This window comes from Lytechinus pictus, chromosome 11, assembly GCF_037042905.1.
Source record: "Lytechinus pictus isolate F3 Inbred chromosome 11, Lp3.0, whole genome shotgun sequence".
NCBI lineage: Eukaryota > Metazoa > Echinodermata > Echinoidea > Temnopleuroida > Toxopneustidae > Lytechinus > Lytechinus pictus.
The window spans coordinates 14,898,475-14,918,152 of record NC_087255.1 but is presented as its reverse complement, the minus strand read 5'-3'; the positions used below and the strand labels follow the sequence as shown (position 1 = coordinate 14,918,152).

The 19,678-nt window shown below is 39.1% G+C and overlaps 1 protein-coding gene across 1 annotated transcript in view; it reads right to left on the bottom strand.

Moving 5' to 3' along the window:
- The window catches only part of LOC129270861 (uncharacterized), a 52,130-nt gene that overhangs the window by 10,043 nt on the left and 22,409 nt on the right, over nt 1-19,678 (bottom strand). Inside the window, exons 24-41 of the mRNA XM_064106844.1 lie at nt 18,802-19,062; nt 17,880-18,076; nt 16,528-16,692; nt 14,676-15,753; nt 13,769-14,277; nt 13,015-13,353; nt 11,813-11,932; nt 10,235-10,428; nt 9,698-9,824; nt 9,130-9,304; nt 7,978-8,168; nt 6,423-6,650; nt 5,199-5,339; nt 4,033-4,294; nt 3,485-3,684; nt 2,489-2,854; nt 1,636-2,143; nt 933-1,147 (exon numbers count right to left, since the gene is read on the bottom strand). Of these exons, the coding sequence (XP_063962914.1) occupies nt 933-1,147; nt 1,636-2,143; nt 2,489-2,854; nt 3,485-3,684; nt 4,033-4,294; nt 5,199-5,339; nt 6,423-6,650; nt 7,978-8,168; nt 9,130-9,304; nt 9,698-9,824; nt 10,235-10,428; nt 11,813-11,932; nt 13,015-13,353; nt 13,769-14,277; nt 14,676-15,753; nt 16,528-16,692; nt 17,880-18,076; nt 18,802-19,062 (5,276 nt within the window). The remainder of the gene's footprint in view (nt 1-932; nt 1,148-1,635; nt 2,144-2,488; nt 2,855-3,484; nt 3,685-4,032; nt 4,295-5,198; nt 5,340-6,422; nt 6,651-7,977; nt 8,169-9,129; nt 9,305-9,697; nt 9,825-10,234; nt 10,429-11,812; nt 11,933-13,014; nt 13,354-13,768; nt 14,278-14,675; nt 15,754-16,527; nt 16,693-17,879; nt 18,077-18,801; nt 19,063-19,678) is intronic.

The following is a 19,678-nucleotide window of genomic DNA, read 5'->3' as shown; positions in this document are numbered from 1 at the left end:
GAAATAAGTACTAAAGTAATGAGGGAGTTGTACGTGTGTGACATCACAGATCTTGGTCGCATTGCCAATGGGAGGATCTACATGGCATTAGTGATCTCAATATTCAAATGCTCATAACTTTCTTATTATTCATTCAATCTTCCTCAAACTTTCAACAATATGTTTCTTTGATTTTTCTCTTTGATATGGATTCAGCTGGTTTCAAGGGTTTCATTCTCCTTTAAGCAAGTTTGAGAGAAAAGGTGGAGATAATAAATTCTTGATCGAAATGTGAAATCCAGGGCCTCGTCTTACAAAGAGTTACGATAGATCCGATCAACCCTTAACTAAACGGAAATCCATCTAAGTCAAAACTTTTTTCTACAGGAAATTTGCACAATGTACTTCATGAACAATAAGAAGCACACTGAATTTTTAAGAAAACGATTAATGTATGAATATACATCTTTATCTAGAAAATATTTTGAATAAACATGCATTTTAGATGTTGACATTGCTGGCTTTCCATAGTTGTGGTTGATCGGATCGATCGCAACTCTTTGTGAGACAGGGAACTGAATTGCACAGCATGAGAAAATGATCGCTTGATGGTGACAGATGGAGGAATATTTTACTGAGTCCAAGTATCAATTGTGAGCACATAATAATATATTTTGATAACTGAACAAAGCATTATGCCATGTGTTAAACTTATGATAACATACATGTACCTTAAGAAACCAAGAAACTTTTCTTAATGACATAGAGCCTGAAAGATCTGTCAGAGGCAGTCATCTTAATGTTTATTTTTTATGTAAAATCCAGTGAAGGAAAAGTTTCTATGTACAAATCATAGCCTAAATACTAAGTAAATAAATTGAAGTGAATTGAATTTAATTGAATTGGACAAATGAATATTCGCAACCATGAAAGGGACATGGAATCATCCTTACCGTGCCGTCAGACTTGATCTCGAACGTTGTGGAGTTGATCATGAACATCATGTTCCTGATCGGGATTTCCATGTCGCGTTCGTAGTCAACGATGGCAGAGAAGTCGTTTTCATGGACAAAATCCCTGGCCAGGATATAGCCACACTTTCCAGAGAAGTCGTAGAAGAGTTTGTCGAATGTCATGTAATGTTGGGCTCCAATGACAAGAGCATTAGCTGAGATGGACAAGGAAAGGTGTACATATTCATAAAACCATCATTATCATTATGATTATCATTAAGGACCACCTGTGTCAAACAGTAGGAAAGCAACAGCAAATATTTATTTTCTCTTTAAGTTAGAAACCAAGAGTAGAGATTAGAAAGTTGCAAATGAACCTAGATGAAGAACTGAAACATTTAACCATTCTCAACCATATCTACAGTCAAGTCTAAAAAATGTCAAAATTTGAGTTCATGTATTGAGATTTCTGATGTTAACTGTGCTTTTTTCTGATTATTTAGTGGTGAAGAAAAGTATCAAATTCATACTTCCAAGATAATTAACAATGATTTTAGAGTCGACCATTGTTTAATGAGCTGATACATTACATCTCTACTGTTAAAGATTTATATCACAAGAGGCTATCCATACTTAAACCACAATTTTAGACCAGAGTTTGAATTAAACCCAACTTCAGAATACGGGCCAAAGATTATTTTACCTCCGTATGGTGGCATCCAGCTATGGGGACAGGTACCAAACCTGGCCTTCATTGCTACAGCAGTCACAGCATTACGCACTCCACACATGGTTTGCTTCATCTTCCCGTACATCCTCTCCAGAGTGGCAAAGTCCATCTCGCTGGTCAGCTCCTCCAGGAAGGAGCGTCGCATCTCCTCGTCGGGGAGGTCCATGATGCGGCCAAAGAAGGGACGGCCACCCTCGACGATGCGGTCACCGATGCGGCCCAGGTAGGGAATGATGCGGGTCTCCAAGGCATCCTGGACACCACCCTGAAGCATCCTGGACTGAATCTCCTGCATCATCTCCTCATAGTAGGTACGGTTGGCGGTGAACTGCTCCATGAAGCGGGCCTTGAAGTCGCTGAGGCTACCTTCCTGGAGCATGCCTATCACCTTCTCCAGCTTCGTCATGTTGAACCTGTCCAGCATGCGCGTGTCCATGTACTGATGGGTGAAGTTGGTGAAAGAAGTGATGTTGCTGAAGTCCTGCAAGATGCGAGGAATGAAAATCATTTATCACCATACTATTATCTATCAAACTTAATCCACTGAACAGTTTCTATGATTAGACAACAATAAATAATGGTCTTACAACATGCTACACCAATATATACAGGATTACCTCTACAATTAAAGGAGAGTAATCAGTTATCACCATGTTAAATTAAATTATTATCTACCTAACATAATCCAGTAAATATTAGGTATGATCAGAGAATAATACATGTAATTAATGGTCTAAGAAAACAGTACACTGATGTATCTCTACGATTAGAATGGAGGATTCAGCAGAAGCAATAAGCCATTCACTGGTAAGAATACCAGACCAACCTTCAAAAATATCTTGACAACAATTTCGCCGTTCATCAGATCCAACTTGGTCAGCTCGTATGTTCCGTTGAAGACCTTCTTCAGGACGTTGATGAGGACAGTGAAGTTGCAACCCTCGTTCTCCTCAACAGCTGGAGCTGGAAGGACGACGACTGGTTGAGGGACATCGACTTGTTGAGGGACATCAGGGATAGTATACTTGGCATTGAACTTTGCAAGAGCAGCAGATATTTGATCAAGGTTTAAGTTTCCAGGTGAACCTGCAGGAGCTTGACGGCGCCGACGTACCAGGGGCTCGGCGTATGGGGCCATGAAGGTTTGAGCAGTGATTGCGGAGAGCTCCTGAGCAGCTGCCTCGTCCATCATCTGTCAATTACATTGAAAAACAAGACAGATAGAAGAACTGTAACTACAGGCAATATGACAGTTAATGGATGCTTCCTTCCTGGGGACTTCATGAGGTATTTCATTAATTTAAAATGATATAGAATAAAATACCTTGGCGCAAGTCTGGTATTCTAACCAGCATAATTAACATTATCACTATCATCATCATACCTCCATCATTTTCACTGGACTCGTCAGAGAGGTGATGGAGATCATCATCTGCATCACCATCATCATCATCACCACTACCAGCACCAACAACATCACCATCATCATCATCATCATCACCACCACCACCACCACCACACCAACAACTACATCATCATCATCATCACCATCATCATCATCATCACCATCATCATCATCATCACCACCATCATCATCACCACCATCACCATCATCATCACCACCACCATCACCATCACCACCACCACCACCACCACCAAACACATCATCGTCATCATCATCATCATCATCATCATCATCTCCGCCATCACAATCAACAAGATCATCACAATTCTTTCATTCCTGCAACCACCATCTGGAATACAATCATCCTAATAAAAACAGGGTAAAGATTGTCCTACATCTGCAATTCATCACGCTTACCATTCGGATGGTTCCATTGAACTGTGTTACAACAGTGAGAATTTGGCTAAAATCAATGTTGCGGAATAGCTCAAGCTCTCTTTCGATAGCGACCTCCCAATTTGAAGCAGCTGTCCTGAGAGAGGCATTAAAACTCTGGACATCCTCAGCAATGGCTGCTATGACATTCTTGATGGCTCTCTTTTCAGATCTCAAGGCAGCTGGGGAGAAAGAAAACAAAGCGTAATTTAAATTATCAATGAGTACTGCACGGGAGCATGCGTTCCCAAGTACCTTGTATTGTTTTTTAATTTCCTTTATAGTCCACTTTCCTGTTTATCTCAAATTTATTTCAACTTGGCTTGGTTTTGTTTATCTTTGTTCTCTATTTCAATTTATTAACTGCAAGCTCCTATTTCCAAATTTTGCTTCACATTTAAAAAACCTGGATATTTTCTTTCTTATATGTTGAAGTTCCCACAAATTTTTTGAAATCCTCTGAATCTTCCAAAACCCCTAATTCTTCTTCTATAAAACATGTACAAGTATCTCAACTTGGTTGTACTCACCAATCCTTGTGTTGAACTCTTCACGGATGCGTTCTCCGACCGCATTGAGGTTCTGACCGATGGTGTAGAGGCGTTCCGAGAGTGGCGTGAAGTCTGGATCCATGGACTCAATGTCCTGTTCAAACTGGGTGAATAGATCGTCAAAGAAAGCATTCTTTGCCTCATCACTGGCAGCCAAGTGGGCAGCAATGGCCGTCCCATTGAACTCATCCTGAATGGCTCTAAATAACTCTTCAAAAGACAACCAGTCCATGGTAACTGCCTGTTTGGAAAAAAAAAACAAGGTTTTAGGAAATGTAAGTCAAAGCTGTCTAGTTTTTCATTATGAAATCCATCTTAGGAAAAGTCTACAGATTAGCCACATTGACCTGAATCATTGAAAACGACAGCCAGTCCATGGTAACTACTGTACCTGTTCAAAAACAAGGTTTGAAGGAATTTTAGGAATAAGTCAAAGCTGTCTTGAATTTCATTGGGAGATCCATCTTAACACAGGTCTCCAAGCTTTGGTTGACATTAATGATCATCCGAAAGGGATTGGTTAAACATTTTGGTTTTGTGGGCGAGTAATTTCAAGTCTAAATTCCTTTGCAAGCCATATACATGTATGACTAAATCTTCTTTTTTGAACCCAACAATACTTGAGATCAACTAGCAGCTACATGTAGTCTACAACATATTTCCCAATTATGTATTCATTAAAAATATTCACTACCCATTTCCTAATATATCAAATGTAAACAAACTGTATTTTGTCAAATGCCCTTCACGAGAAAACACTACTAAGAAGTCTCATAACGGCAGTCCTGTCCTGGACTCTTAACAAAAAACATATTTGCAAATTTTTCATGAGCTGCGAAACTTTGGACAACATACCCGTTCCGGTTCACCAATTTTTGACAAAGATATCTCCTAGATCGTCATTGTCATTTGACAGCCATTTTCATTGCACTTGCTATTGAATATAACAGAATGGCTTTCTTCCTTCCAATGAGAATGCATAATTAAATTAAAACATGGGTAAAATCTACAGGATAAACACTGAAAAACTATTTTATTCAATGAGAAAAAAAATAAATCATGTGAATTTCATGTAAATATTATGCAAAAATTAATTTCCACGAAGTTGGTTCATTCAACAAATGTAGACGAAATCAAGTATTTACCTCTGAAAACGCATTGAATCGTGTAGAAAAGTATGTGTCCACATTCGCAAATTCCATAGCCAAAGCAATGTAGGCATTAGCCTTCTCGTCGAGGCCTACAAAGTTGTTGTGAAACGTCTGGTTGAACGCCATCCATTTTCCCTGCAATAGGCATAAAATATACAAAAATGAGCATCTGATGTTTACGTTGATGCGACATACAGTATGCTACTGCAACATTTGCTCCAGTCTTCATGCTCACATGGCATAGGGTTAGAGTTGGGATTGTACTAGAGTCTTTGGTTCAGAATAATGTAATGATAAGGATTAGGGTTTATTTAGTTTTGGAGGTTAAGTTTTATGTTTGGCTTGACGCACAGATTTTTCATCTGAGCAATTGTCGCCGGAGCAAATGTCATGGAACCATCAGGGAGGGACCTATTGCAGAAAAAGTTGCAATCAAACGCAATTTTTAAAAAATCAAACAAATATTGATTTTCAACCAATCAGAAGAAGGCATACAACGAAGCATTGCAAGGAACTTGCGATCAATTGCGAGTCAATTGTTGGTCCCTAAATCAATTCACAGTTTTGAAATTAATTGCAAATTTGTGATTGATTGTCAATCTGCTTCTTGTAACAAGCAGTGTAATCTGATTTGCTGCAGTTAAAATTGATCTATCAATTATAAAATTACAATAGAATATTTGCAATTGATTGCAAATATTTTCTGGCAAAACACCCCCTAGGACTTGAATATGATATTGAGTTGTGTTTAAACTCAACTCTTTCTGCATCCGACACCAGGAGAAAGAAAAGTACAAAAGGTATATATAAATAGAAGAAAAAAAAATAGTAGGATAGTGAGAGAGGGGAAACAAACTAACAATAGATTCACCAATTGTCTGTACCTACAGCTCGTTCAGAAATCAATTTTTTAATCAATAAAAAGACGAAAAAAAATGTTATGACAGATGCTTGTTTTACAGTGAAGTAATACATGTACCATTTTCCTTTTTCCGTTTTTATAGTAAATCACCTGGCATATCTCACTCATATGTTCAAGTGAACAAAATGTGTTGTCTATAAATGTTGCAATATCTCAGGTCATTGTATAGAAATTGATTTATAAGTGATCTACATGATCTTAAGAGTTTGTGTTAAATTATAAAATACAACTCATAGAGTGCATAATAAATCAGTGACACGAAAGACAGTCCTCTTACTTAAAAGTGAGATACTTACGACGAGGTTGCCAATTTGTACCATCCTTGGAAGTGTGGTCAATTCCCATTCAGCTTCGACGCTAGTCTTCAGCAGCTGCATCCGAGTGTAGATGTCTATGTTGGATACCATGAAGTTCATTGCCGTTTGGTTCAATCTGTTTGCCAGTTTCTTCCAGCCGCCGCAGATGGATGCATGCTTCTCGGCCTGCAGCGCGATTGTCTTGTTGATGATGTCCTGAACGGCAGCCTGTGTGAAGAGATAGGACAGCAAAATGGCGGTCATTGCAATGAAGATGGACCGTCAACATGCCCGAAAATGTTGAGTCTTCCCATCTGCTTCTGCTCTACAACTCCACCTGTTGGCTCAAGCCTGCCTTTCCTCTCATATCTCCAACTAAAGCCAGCCTTCTACTCAAGCCTCTCATCTTGCCTACTACCCAAGCTTTCCACTCCTTCTTGTTTACAGTCCGTTTAAGGACAACAGTAGATCTACTTTCTAACCTCCACCTTCTCGCCTATCCCTTTCACTTCTATCTTTTAGTCCTTTCCTGGACTTTACACTTAGTGTAACTTAAACCATTTCCACAAATGAGAATAAAGGTTTTAAATCCTTTGTTAAAAACATTTGTCAGAATTTCAAGAATCTCATTGTGAATGTGAAGAGCATCATAATATATGCCATTAACTATAGCTATTTATTTAACATACATTCAAGCCTGTCTTTGCAAACCTGTCTTTAGTTAAAACCTTCCTTTAGTGGTCACTGAATTTGTCTCCCATTTGAAAGAAATATGTGTTAAAGAACCTGTCTATAAAAGCCAACTGTCTTAAGTGAGCTCTTTTTCTGTTTCCCTTAGGTGGTCTTAAAGGGGAAGTTCACCCTGACAAAAGAAATAGTGTAAAAATATCAGAAAATATAATAAAAATATTGCTAACGGTTGGAGAAAAATCCATCAAAGAATAATGAAGTTATTAGAATTTCAATAATTTGATTTGTATCGTCATATGCAAGCAGCTTTCATACATATCATATGGTAAAAAATCAACAAAATGTCATTTTCTCAGAAAATTTGTAACATCAGTATATCAAAAGAAAAATAATTACACACCCACTCCCAAGAAAGGAAAAAAAAAAGTAAGTCATCAAGAACCACTTAAAAATAGAAATTTCTGCATTTTATATTACATAACATATGGGCCAGCTGCTCGTTATGGCGTCACAAATCCAAAACTTAAAATGCTAATAAGTTTCTTAATCTTTGATGGATTTTCCTCAAACCTTCACCAATATCTCATATTATTTTTCTTTTATTGTTACAACAAACTTTTTCGTCGGGTTGAACGTCCCCTTTAATAGACAGGTTTGATCGAATACACATGCATTAATCTCTGGAACTATTAATTATTATGAGCAGGTAGGACGAGACGCGATTCTGTGTCATTGACTGCAGTACAGAATTCAAAATCAAAATTACCAAGGGGAGCTAATCCCACCTGTCCCCCCCCCCCCCCCCCCGAATCACCACAATGATCATATACATGACCCTTTATCATTAGATGGTGAGGCTAGATACCTTGAGGTCTTGTGGCCATGCCGGCTCCCACTTGATTTGGGTTGTAAGAACCTTTGGCATGCTGCCATCTAAGCTGAAGACGAGAGAACCGTTCTGGATTGTCTGGCCAGAGTGGACGGTGTCCAAAGAAGCAAAGACGGCCGTGTCGTTCTGGTAACCTGCCAGGAACTCCCAGATGTCATCAGCATTGTCTAAATGAAATTAATTTGAAAATGATTTTAGTCATAATAAAAGTAACAAAAACTAAATTAAATAACAACTAAATAAAAAAAAATATGTTAACATTACTTAAATAATATCAAAAGTCATGGCCCACTCACAATTAAGAATCACATCATGGAAAATTGCATTAATTGAATAAGTATCGGAAGCAACAATGACAATAACTGTAAGAGCAGTGACAATAGCACTGTACTGGTCCTAATAGGGAAAACAAACAAGAACAAGAGTAATTCTCGCTATCGGCAATAACCATAAGTTCCGGGATGTACAGTGTGACCCACTGCATAAATTTGCCATTCACTTTGTGCACTGAACTAGAAATTCTATTTCTTATTCAGCGATGTGTGACCAAACGACTTCCTGCCTACTCTTATGGTAGCCAGATCAGTCCCATCCGCTTCCCCCACTGCCTTCTCAATCTATTCTTACATTTCGAGGAGGAATCCAAAAGCCTGCTACTTGTGTCACCCCTCATGCTTGATACTATTCTTCCTTAAAGCTACCAAAACTACTGGGTCACACAGGTTAACGGCATGATCTACATCTGGATATTGCCGATAGCGAGACTTAATAATAATATGCAACATCTATATAGCGCTTAATACAAATGTTTCTAAGCGCTGCATACTATTGCCCCAGCTTTAGTACAGCTACCCTGATCGGGTGCTCGAGCATTCAAGGAATTCCTTCCCACCGGGTACCCATTTACTAACACCTGGGTGAAGAGTGTGAAATGTAGATAAACGCCTTGCCAAAGGACGCAAGTGCTGCCATGGGATTTGAACCCCGGACCTTGTGGTGCAAAGTCCGGAGACTTATCCACTGAGCCACAACACCTCTAATGATCACTAGTCCCCTGCATACCAGAAAATCATTTTTTTAGGTGTAACCCTCATGAGCCCATCAATTATCTCTAGTAGGGGTACATACCTGGGTTGTACTGGACTGTCATGCCCACCAGTCTTCGTGGTTCACTGAACATCATGGCGTAAGGCACCACACGCCTGTCGTACGTGTTGCGGCAATTGATCTGATACGCCCGGCCTGCCTCGGTGGTCCTGTTGATAAAGTGGCCCCAGAATCCATAGCGTCTGCTGCCAGTGTACTGCGAGTTCGGGGAAATCAAAAGGTTCCAAAACATTCACAAACAGAGAACATAATTACGAGAACATGACAAGACGACACTGGTCACCAACTCTAGCTACGTGTATCCAACTACTCGAGCCTCCCATCTCTCAAACTACTTAAGCCTAGTTCACAGTCCTTTCAAGGACTAACACTCATTTCTGAAAGATATTCTACATGTACTTTCTAAACTTCCTCCATCTTGCCTATCCATTTCACTTCTATATGTACCTCTATCCACTTTTCTTTAACAGTCCATCTAGGACTCACCACATGGTGTACCATACACCACTTCCATGATTGTCCATGCCACCATGCAAACCTTCAAACATCATCATAATCTCAACAAGCAATATAAAACAAACATACATACCATGAAGGACACCTCCTTTGTGGCTCTGTTGAGGGTGAATGAAAGTTCAGGCATATGTCGTTCATCACCAAGAAGAACGCTGTTCTCGAGCGAGACCTCAAATTGCTCAGAAGTATTCGAATACGTTCTGGAGAAATTCAAACATCACAGAATGAATGATTTTGCATGACTGTTTTGATGATTGTCCGTTAAAGAAACTCCTTGCTCTCACTGACAACTTAAGGTACCTTAAGAAAAGTTATGTGACTGGACTGACCACAAGCAGAATTACATGTACGCACCTTGACTTTTTGAAAAAATCCACTTTATTTTTAAAATGACCCAAGTTAAGAGTTAAAGCAGTCAGTTCTGTTTATAGTTTTAAACATCGCATGAGGCAGAGACAGACAGAGAGATAGCATGAGATCATAAGGCTTGTCGTAACAAAATTACATAATCTGTCAATAGCTACCAACAAACGACATCTCACGGGCAGATAGCCAATTGGTTATTGTTTACAAGTTTTATGAAACTGGAGCCAGATATTTGTGCACTCACCCAATGATGTCGACATCAACGGTGTTGACCAAATGCTGAAGGTTCAGGTGAATGGAGTGACCATTCAGCACACGAGTGACCTCAATGCCAGCGGTCAATTTTTGGTTCTTCTCAATGCTATAGGTGATGGTCAGGTCGGCGTCCACGACTGTGTTTCCGCTGTTCTGAATCAGGCTGGTCGCTACAGTGATTGGCTGAAGAGATCAAAGGAATGTTCATGAAACGCAAAAGCAAAACAATCTTAACCGATTTGATTTGATTTGATTTTGATTTGATTTTAATTCTTTCAGAGTCTACATGAAATAAATACATATTTTTACATTTACATGTACCTATATTCATAATGCAATGAATGATAACAATGATACAGGCATATGAATAAAAATTATTATGATTTGATTTTATTTGATTCTATTCGATTCGGTTTTTATATTTATTCATTTATATTCTACATTACAGAAATAAATACAATTACAATATTTACCTCACTATATATGTATAATTTACCAAAACATAGAACCCTAAGATTTCAATACGATATTCGCTACTCTGGGCCAAAATTTTGGAATAGTTTACCAGCCCACCTACAAAACTCTCGTTCTTTGCAATCTTTCTCTTATAAAATGAAACTTTATTTAAATGCTCGCACTGACAGAGATCATTGACATGTTGCCATGCTTGAACTACCTTCCATTAATGCACATGCCTTACCTGTTGCTCTGCTAGACAAATGTCACTCAAGCTCTTTATACATGTTTATACAATGTTACGTAATTGCGACCAGTTTACTCTGATATTCAAATGAACTTATCTTCTAATGCCTACATTTCTTCTCTCTCTTCTCCATCTGTGTTTCTTTTTCTACTCTTAACTTTTTTATTTATATGCAATTACATATGATGTCATTACAGTACGTAACTTGTTATTTATTTGTATCTGGCGACCCCAACTCAAGCTCTGCTTTCCGGGTTTTCGCCTCCTTCAATTGTGTCAAAATATATACTGTATTCGTTACTATGTCAAACATTATTTTGTATCTGTTTGAAGGAAATAAATGTGATTTTCAATCAATTCAATCAATAATGCAATGAATAATAACAACCATACAGGCATATGCATAAAAATCAATATCATTTGATTTGATTCAATTTTGATTAATTCAGATTCTACATTACAGAAAAAGCTACATTTACAATATTTACCTTCATGTATATTGCAATGGATACTTACAAGTCAAGAAATTAACATGACACTTTAATTACAATTATATTGATAAAACATGATAGTATACTTCAAAAGCTACATTAATTTCCATTTTGACGCTCCCCACCCAGGTGTGAAATGGTTACCTGGAAGGGTATGAGGGCCAATGCGTTCGGCCTAGCACTTGAGAGCTGACACTCTTACATGAATACTACCCAAGGAGTGGACAAAGTGTATACATTGCGTGCATGCAATCAACAATCAAATTATCAGGGCAATACAACTAAATATAAAATGGCTTACAGACATTGTCTCATGCATTCAGCCATCATTTAAAAGTGAAATATTACAATTATAAAAACCAGTTTTACTTACATGTCTGTCTAGTATGGTCGTAGTGATACTGTAACCATAATCCTTGGTGATGCCAAGGCTATTATTGGACAGCACAGATAGAACAGAGACGATGTTTCCATTCTCCCCGGTGAAAGTGGTCTGAAGCAGAAAAATTGGTAACAACTGATTAGGATCCTCAAGCCACACCCGATACATGCATTTCATAATACCAGCCACAAATTTTGCCCATATTCAGACCCTCCTCGTATGGATTGGTAGACAACAGTACAATACCATGCCTTAATTGGAGTGGTTCTCTTAGAAAGTGATTACAATATTCAATTAAACACTACAGTTTTCCTGGGAAATCATTGCTACATGTAGCACCACTGGTTACTCCTTATATTTCCCTTGGCTTGGAAGTCATCGTTCGGATATACTGTATTTCTTTAATTTGCAACTTGGTGCCTGCAATATCTTCTATGTCTAAGGAAGAAGTGGTCGACCCCCAAGCCTATCATGATTATGATCACTGCTGGTGCATTTATTCTGAAACGCATGAATTAAGCAAGAGCTACAGGAGGGAACTTTACTTTTTGAAGAAACCCAACAGCAATTTAATGTACAGTACATCTCAGTCAGTCCGAAGCTTGTTTCTTAAATGTTATTTCAATGGAAAAGGTCAAGATCAGGATTGGTAAATTTGGAGTAATCTGGTAATTTGAAAATATTTGAATGAGATTGTCATTATATTACACCTAGTTCAATTAGGTAGAGCGTCCACCTCACAACCAAGAGGTCGAGAGTTCAAACCCCTGCCGCATGAGACCAAAAGATATTAAATTATAGGAGTTGCTGCTGTTTGGCACTCAACGATTCAAGGGATAGAGCTATGTCGATCTGGCGCTGATCAACAGTGGCTGCTGGGCCCATGATCAATTGGGCAAAACAAATTTTCAGAGTATTTCCGATAGTTGTATCACTGTTAAATTCATTTGCAGTCTCTTGGAACTGCATGAGCACACATATGAAATGATTCAAATTGTGGCCAGAAATAAGTTCCCAACATCTGGGTCCCGTAACACAAAGGTTAGCGATTGATCCTACGCTTGATTTTCACGATTGATTGTACACTGTAGTCCATGGAATCAATCGTACAAAAATGTTCTACGATCATTGCTAAGCTTTGTGTTACGGGCCCCAGATGTGGTGTACTACCAGAGTTAGTGTATGACACTTACATTGCAGCTTTCCTGAGATTCCGTTTTGGTCTTATCAACGTTCAGGGTGTACACTCTTCCGAAGCCCAAGATGCGGCCCTCATTTCGAAGCATGAGGGTGGCCCCAGCTCCACCCTGGTTTCTTCTGCCGATGAAACGCAAGGCAACGGTCTGGGTAGGGAGCAGGCTACCCCACATCAGAGTGGTGTTATGGGCGACTCCTTGCTCGTTCATGGAGCAGGAATCGACAAGGACCACCTGATGCAGGTTGATGCTGGGATTGGTGGGCTGTCTGATGACAATCTTGGTGGTACGGGAGACGGGATCGTCTGATGCACCGTTGGTGAATGTCAAGGAGAACTAGCAAAGAAAGAAAGAGACAGAGAGAGAGAGTCAAACTAATTGCATTGCTTCGTTTTATTTTTTTCAATACTTGTCTTGTCTTAGAAATCTAGATTAAGAGAATTCTTCTAAACTTCCAGATTCTAGAAGCGTTGTTCATGCACATGCCACTAATATTTGGGTGGCACTGATCATCATACATGTACAGCAAAAATGTGTAATTTTCTCTCATCCAACCTCTTGTGACAGGATATTAGATAAGAGAATACTTTCATCTTTCATCTTGGCATCTTTCATCATGACAAAATAAACTGAATAATATGTTGAACTGTGTTTTCAAAACAAGTAATTAGATTTTTGTGAAGCAATGCCATGCTGAATGTTTACTACAAAGTCAAGTAATATGAAACAAATAGTCAGTAAAAGGACCTACCACGTCCCTGTTGTCCACATTATGTGAGTAGAAGAGAGTAGCAGCCAGCTCAGTTTCCTCAAAATTGAGAGAGGTCCTGGTGTTGTAACCTGGCAAGAAATCTGACCTGGTCTCTGTGGCCAGGTCAAAGCGCTTCTGGCCAGGGAAAAGGTCAAGCTCCCAGTTGGTGTAGAGGTTCTCCCGATCATTCTCCTGTATTTGGAGGTTGAGCTCGTAGGAATTGCTGATATTACTCAGGGTCAGGGTCAGCACAGAGCCATAGGACATCACGCTCTCGAGAACCCGAAGGCTGTAGCTGAAGCCGGCATCGCTCTCCAGGAAGTTTTGGGTGTAGTTGGATGACCAGATGATGACAGAGTCTTTGGCGAGGGTGATGTTGCGGGACTCCATATTAAACCTAGTTCCAAGGCTGTACACGTGAACTGGAGTTGTAAGGCTTAGATCACATGCAATGCCCTCATTCAAGGGGTCGTGGACATATACTGCTCCATCGAAAACAATCTCCTCCTCTGCAAAGAATGAAACACCATGCAAAAATTAAATATATTATACAACAACTAGAATCACAATTTTCCATACTTCAGCATAAATGCATCTGGTATGATAGCAATAGAGCATCTGGCAAATGATTTTAATGTAAAAAAATAAATCAATGTAAAGCTATAAGCTATAATTATTATCATTATTGAAATAATTATTATTATCAATAGTATTATCATCATTATTATAATCACAACAATTAATGATTGTCACTATTGCGAATATCATCATTATCCCCACCATTACCATCATTCTCATGATCATCATCATCATCACCAATATTATCACTATTACATTCGTCATCATCATCACCATCATCATTATCATCATCATCATCATCATCATGAATACTACTACTAGGACTTACCACCCCACATGCCAGTGAAAGAAGTTGTCATAAATGGCGGTTGATCTTCAGAAAACATGTACTCAACAGTGTGTTTGAGACCATACCCTACATTTGCAGGAGACCTGAAGGTCAAGGCGGTGTCGTATGCCTGGCTTGATGAGGAGCTCCTGTTCTTCATGGCCAACTCAACAGCGTAGGTTTCAGCTGATCTCATAAGAGGTTGTATTTTAATGCTCATATTGCCAGATGGGACACCCTTCTCAAGCTTTCCTTCAGTGAGAACAGTGATGGCAGTCTTCGGGAGGGTCAGAGTGGCGATAATCTGGCCGTCCTCCTTTGCTTCCGTGCTTCTGTTTGTAAAATCGGCGATGAGGGAGATCGGTTTCTGGCCAGGGAGGAACCGAAGCTGCAGATCTGCATTGGCATTGCCAGTTTGACGATCGATAGTCACCGCTTGGTAGTAGCGTATGTCCTGGACAGGTTGGAACGTGGTCCTTATAGCACGGATGTAACGAGTGAAGATTCGGGTTTCTGATTTCTCCATTGTGTCTTCCTCAAACTTCCACAGTTTCAACTCAGAATTCTTCTTGATAGTCATCGAGTCCAACTTGTTGTCGTTATTTTTGTCAAAGATATATTCCAGAGTATAAGCATTGTTCCTGATGTCTGTATATTCCAAAACAGTGGTCATCCCGAAGACCGTTTCAGATTCAGCAGTCATATTGAAGCGCACGAGGAAGCTCATGACCTGCTCGCCAGATCTGTACTTCGATAACCAAAGGATGTCCATGGGGTTGCTGAAATGGAAAATGTCTGTAGACTCGTAATCAAAGTAGCCTGGAGCCGTGAGGAGGATCGCTACGGAGCCGTTGGTGGATGGTCCTTCTGCGGTGTACCTCATGGTGGTGGTGAATAGATCCTCTTCATGATCCCTCAGGGTCAGCTCCATGCCGGAGGAGGCACCTACAACACACCCGGTGGTCCATTCCATCGACAAGTCAACACCAACAGCAGGATGAGTGTAAGACACTTCCATGTCATGACTGTATGAAACGTTCCTTACATGATTAAAGGTCAGGTCATGGCTCAAAGTGATCTGGAGTGGTGGAGGGGTGACGAATGGGGAACAAAAACACGGATGAGAGCAGGAATATGATAACATTTTTTTTGTTCTTCATCTGACGTTAAAGTCGCATGATAGTGTGCAAAGGAGAGTTTTTCATCAAACCATTAGTCACTAACCAGAAAGAAATATAACTTTATGATATGCTAAATACATGTATTAGTATCATGAATTTCTTCTTAATGGCATTCACATTGTGCATGCATCACTTTTCTATTCTACAACTTCTTTATATGGAATTACATCTAGCTTACTAAACATTATCAAAATTACATGGATTCTCAACTATGCTACATGTACGTGAAAATTCATGCCTCCATAATTGTAAGATCTGAAATATATTATCAATTAATCAATTGAATTTTCATACAGTTTTATGATTCCCATTATCCTAATCAGATCATTACTCCAAGTCAACTTCAAATTTGATCTGTTTTTATTGAAGCCATTATGAGAAGTTAATGTGAGAAACAGTAACTTTTTGAATGACATTTTTTTTCAAGTGTTTGACCTTTGACCCAGTGATCCCCAAATCTCCTCAAAGTCAACACCACTCCCATATGAATACATGAGTGATCCTTCAAAATGAATGAGAATTCAGTTCTCACAATAAAATGTATTTTTCAGGTACAAAAATTCTGGTTACCTTCGGCCTTGAACCTTGTGACCCTAAAATCTAAACAGTTCACAGTTAAACATCAAAGAATGACAGAGATTACAAGAAACGAGAGGTTTCATTGTTCGTACCCTCTTATCAGTAGAAGTACAGTCAATTCCATCGTAGCAGAGCCTGAAGACGTTTCCACTGGATCGGCCATCAGATAAGGCGTATTCGGTGTCCATACGGAAGCTCAGCTCGGGATGGTGGGGCATGTCCAGCTCAATCTTGCCGTCCCAGGCAAAGATCTCACCCTGATCAAGAAACAGTGATAACATGTACAGTTTTACTATTCAAATCTAGAGAGTCGGGAGACGCTAAACCCAGTAGGATGCAAAAGCCTATGTAGTGTCCCTAGCAAATGAGTCTTGGAACTCTTGTTGGAATGTTCCCAAGGGAGGGGAGAAGGTGCTTACATTGCATGCCAGGATCCGATGACCAGGGTAACAAATATTATCTGTAAATCGCTTATTATATTATTATTATATTATATCAACATGTGCAAATTACATTGTTGAAACCTCAGTTCTATGAACTTCATAGTCTGAAATAAACCTTGTTGGCCTTCACAGTAGCATACCTGGGCCCCCGTAACATAAAGGTTTACGATGGATTGCAAATATGAAGGAACATATTTTGATTGGTTACTTGTCAACATTTTGAACTAATTGCGTATACAACAATGATTTTGATTGGCCAATGCTATTTAGCGATTGATTGCAAATCTTTATGCTAGAGGACCCTGGGTAGCAATTCAGGAAAGAACATTTTATCAAAGAAAGTAATGCGACAGCTACAATTGGGACTGTGCTTCTCAGTCAATCTAAATCAATGAAAGTTGTCATTCAAATTCTATTTCAATAATAAGGAAACACTAGAAGTGATGGAAAGATGACCAAGAAAAATATAACAACCAAAACCAAACAAAGCCATGGATGTATGTAGGGTGACACGACATTAGCTCCTGCGACAATTGCTCCCGTCTTAATTTCTCAGAAGGCATAGGGCTAGAGTTGATTGTAATAAGAGTTTTTGATTCAGAATAATGTAAAGATAAGGATAAGGGTTTATTTAGTTCTGAAGATTAGGTTTTACATGTATGTTTGGCTTAACATTGCAGATTTTTAATCGGAGCAATTGTTGGCGGAGGAACTGTCATGGAACCAGTCTTATGGTGAGTTTGTAACAAACTTTTAATCAATTCCAAGTAAACGTAGGCTCCAAAAATCAATCATAAGTATTAAAATTGATTGCAAATATGCGCTCAATTGTTGGACAGGTCTGCTTTTTAGAACAAATTTAACTGATTTGCTTAAGTTTAAATGGATCTATCAATCGTAAATTTGCAACAGTAATTAGCTATTGATTGCAAATATTTTCTCGCAAGACCCCATTAGATTGAACAATCTTGGGTCAAATGAGTTTCAATGGAATTACAAACCTCTTTGGTGGAGTTCTGAAGTTCAATGTTGAGGCTGTAGTCAGGTTGGCTTGATCCATCTGATGTCATAGATGTCTGGAAGGTCAGAGTGTTATCACGGTGGGAGGCAGACCCTGATACACCCCCGATGACGTAAGCACCACCAACATTCAATGTCCAGTCGATGGTCCTTATTTCACGATCCAGGGAAGCAGAGCCTGAATGCAGATGAAACAAAGAATTGTTAATTGTAAAGACAGGGGACAATATAAGTACATGTATAAGTATTCATTTATTGTCCATAAATGGAAATTCTTCTTCTATGTCTTGAGCACCTACTAAAGATTAAATACAAATTTCTTTGATCTTCCACAAAGGTTTCAGCTGATAGTGTTTCTTATATTCTGAGAAATGAGCCAAGAATCTCATAACATTTAGGGCAACATAAAGATTTCTGAGACCAACTGCAGCTTGTCATTTCTGGATTGAAGGGAAAAAGTGGTACCAATTTCTGTGTGCGCCCATTCATTTTGCGCTAAATTCTGGGATTTGGATAGGGAGAAACATTTGGGGGCATTTACATGAAATGCCTAAAATAAAATAAAAAAATTCTCAAAATTTTGACACTGGACTTTTTAAATGATTAAAATGAATACTGCCCTCTTTATTGCAGATATAAAGATTGGGTTACTGACTCGTTATTTTGTTTTTCTCATTTTACCCCCTAATACTGATTTTCATTTTGATTTGCCATTGCTAGCTACCTTACCTTTCTGTTCTTCTCATGTTTTACCCTTTCACACAAATCATTTCACCACCAAAGTTAGGTTACTCTTTAACCCATTGAACACAATTTAATTTCAGTACCATATCACCCACTGCCCATGGACACTAGCCAGATAAATCTTGGGCATATAGGGCTTAACATATTAGCAATACATACCACTGAGAGTTACAATATCCTCAGTACCGACCAGCCTCAGGTTGTTGATCAAGATTCCACTTCCTACTAATACATTGACTGATCCTCCCAGAGAGAGACTTCCAAGCTCGTTTGTTTCCAAGAGGAAGATCGGGGTGAACCTGTTCCCGGAATTCATGGGCTGGACCTGAAGACCGTTCTTGGTCCTGAAGATCTGATTGCCTCTGAACTTGATGATGGTGTCCAGGTACTGATGAGTGTTAACTTGGTTCTTGAATTCACCTGTCATGGGGAAAAGTATGCTTCATGCTTATCCTGCTGCCTACTTGAACCACATGGCCCCTGTGCAAAGTCTATGGGTATTGCAGACTTAAGTGGCAAACAGGTTTAAAAGGAGGTGTGTTAGCTCAGTCGGTAGAGCCGGGGTTTCAGATTCCGGTGACCCAGGTTCGATTCCCACTTGATGCACTAGTGCCCTTTGATGAGGCATAACCAAGTCCCTCAGAGAGGACCTTACGTCTACAGTCCCCTTGTTGCTTGCTTACAAGCATTCATGCTTTCAGGTAAAAAATAGCAATCCGGTAAAAAAAAAACCACCAAATCACCAAACCCTGTTAAGAATATTTCAATATCAGTTTCAGTATGACATACATTTTTCTATCGCCCCCTGAAGTTGAAAATGAATTTACTTTAAAATTACTTCATCCTTAATAAAGGGAAAGTCATCTGACATGACCTACACATCATTAGACTATGCTTTGATAGAGTCATGAAATCTTTGTTAATGAGAAAGTATTCTGCCTCAGATGCAACTTAAACAAAATCACCAATCAACGAATAGCCACAACATACAACAAGATATACAACAGCCAATGTAAGTACAATAGTGGATATTGAA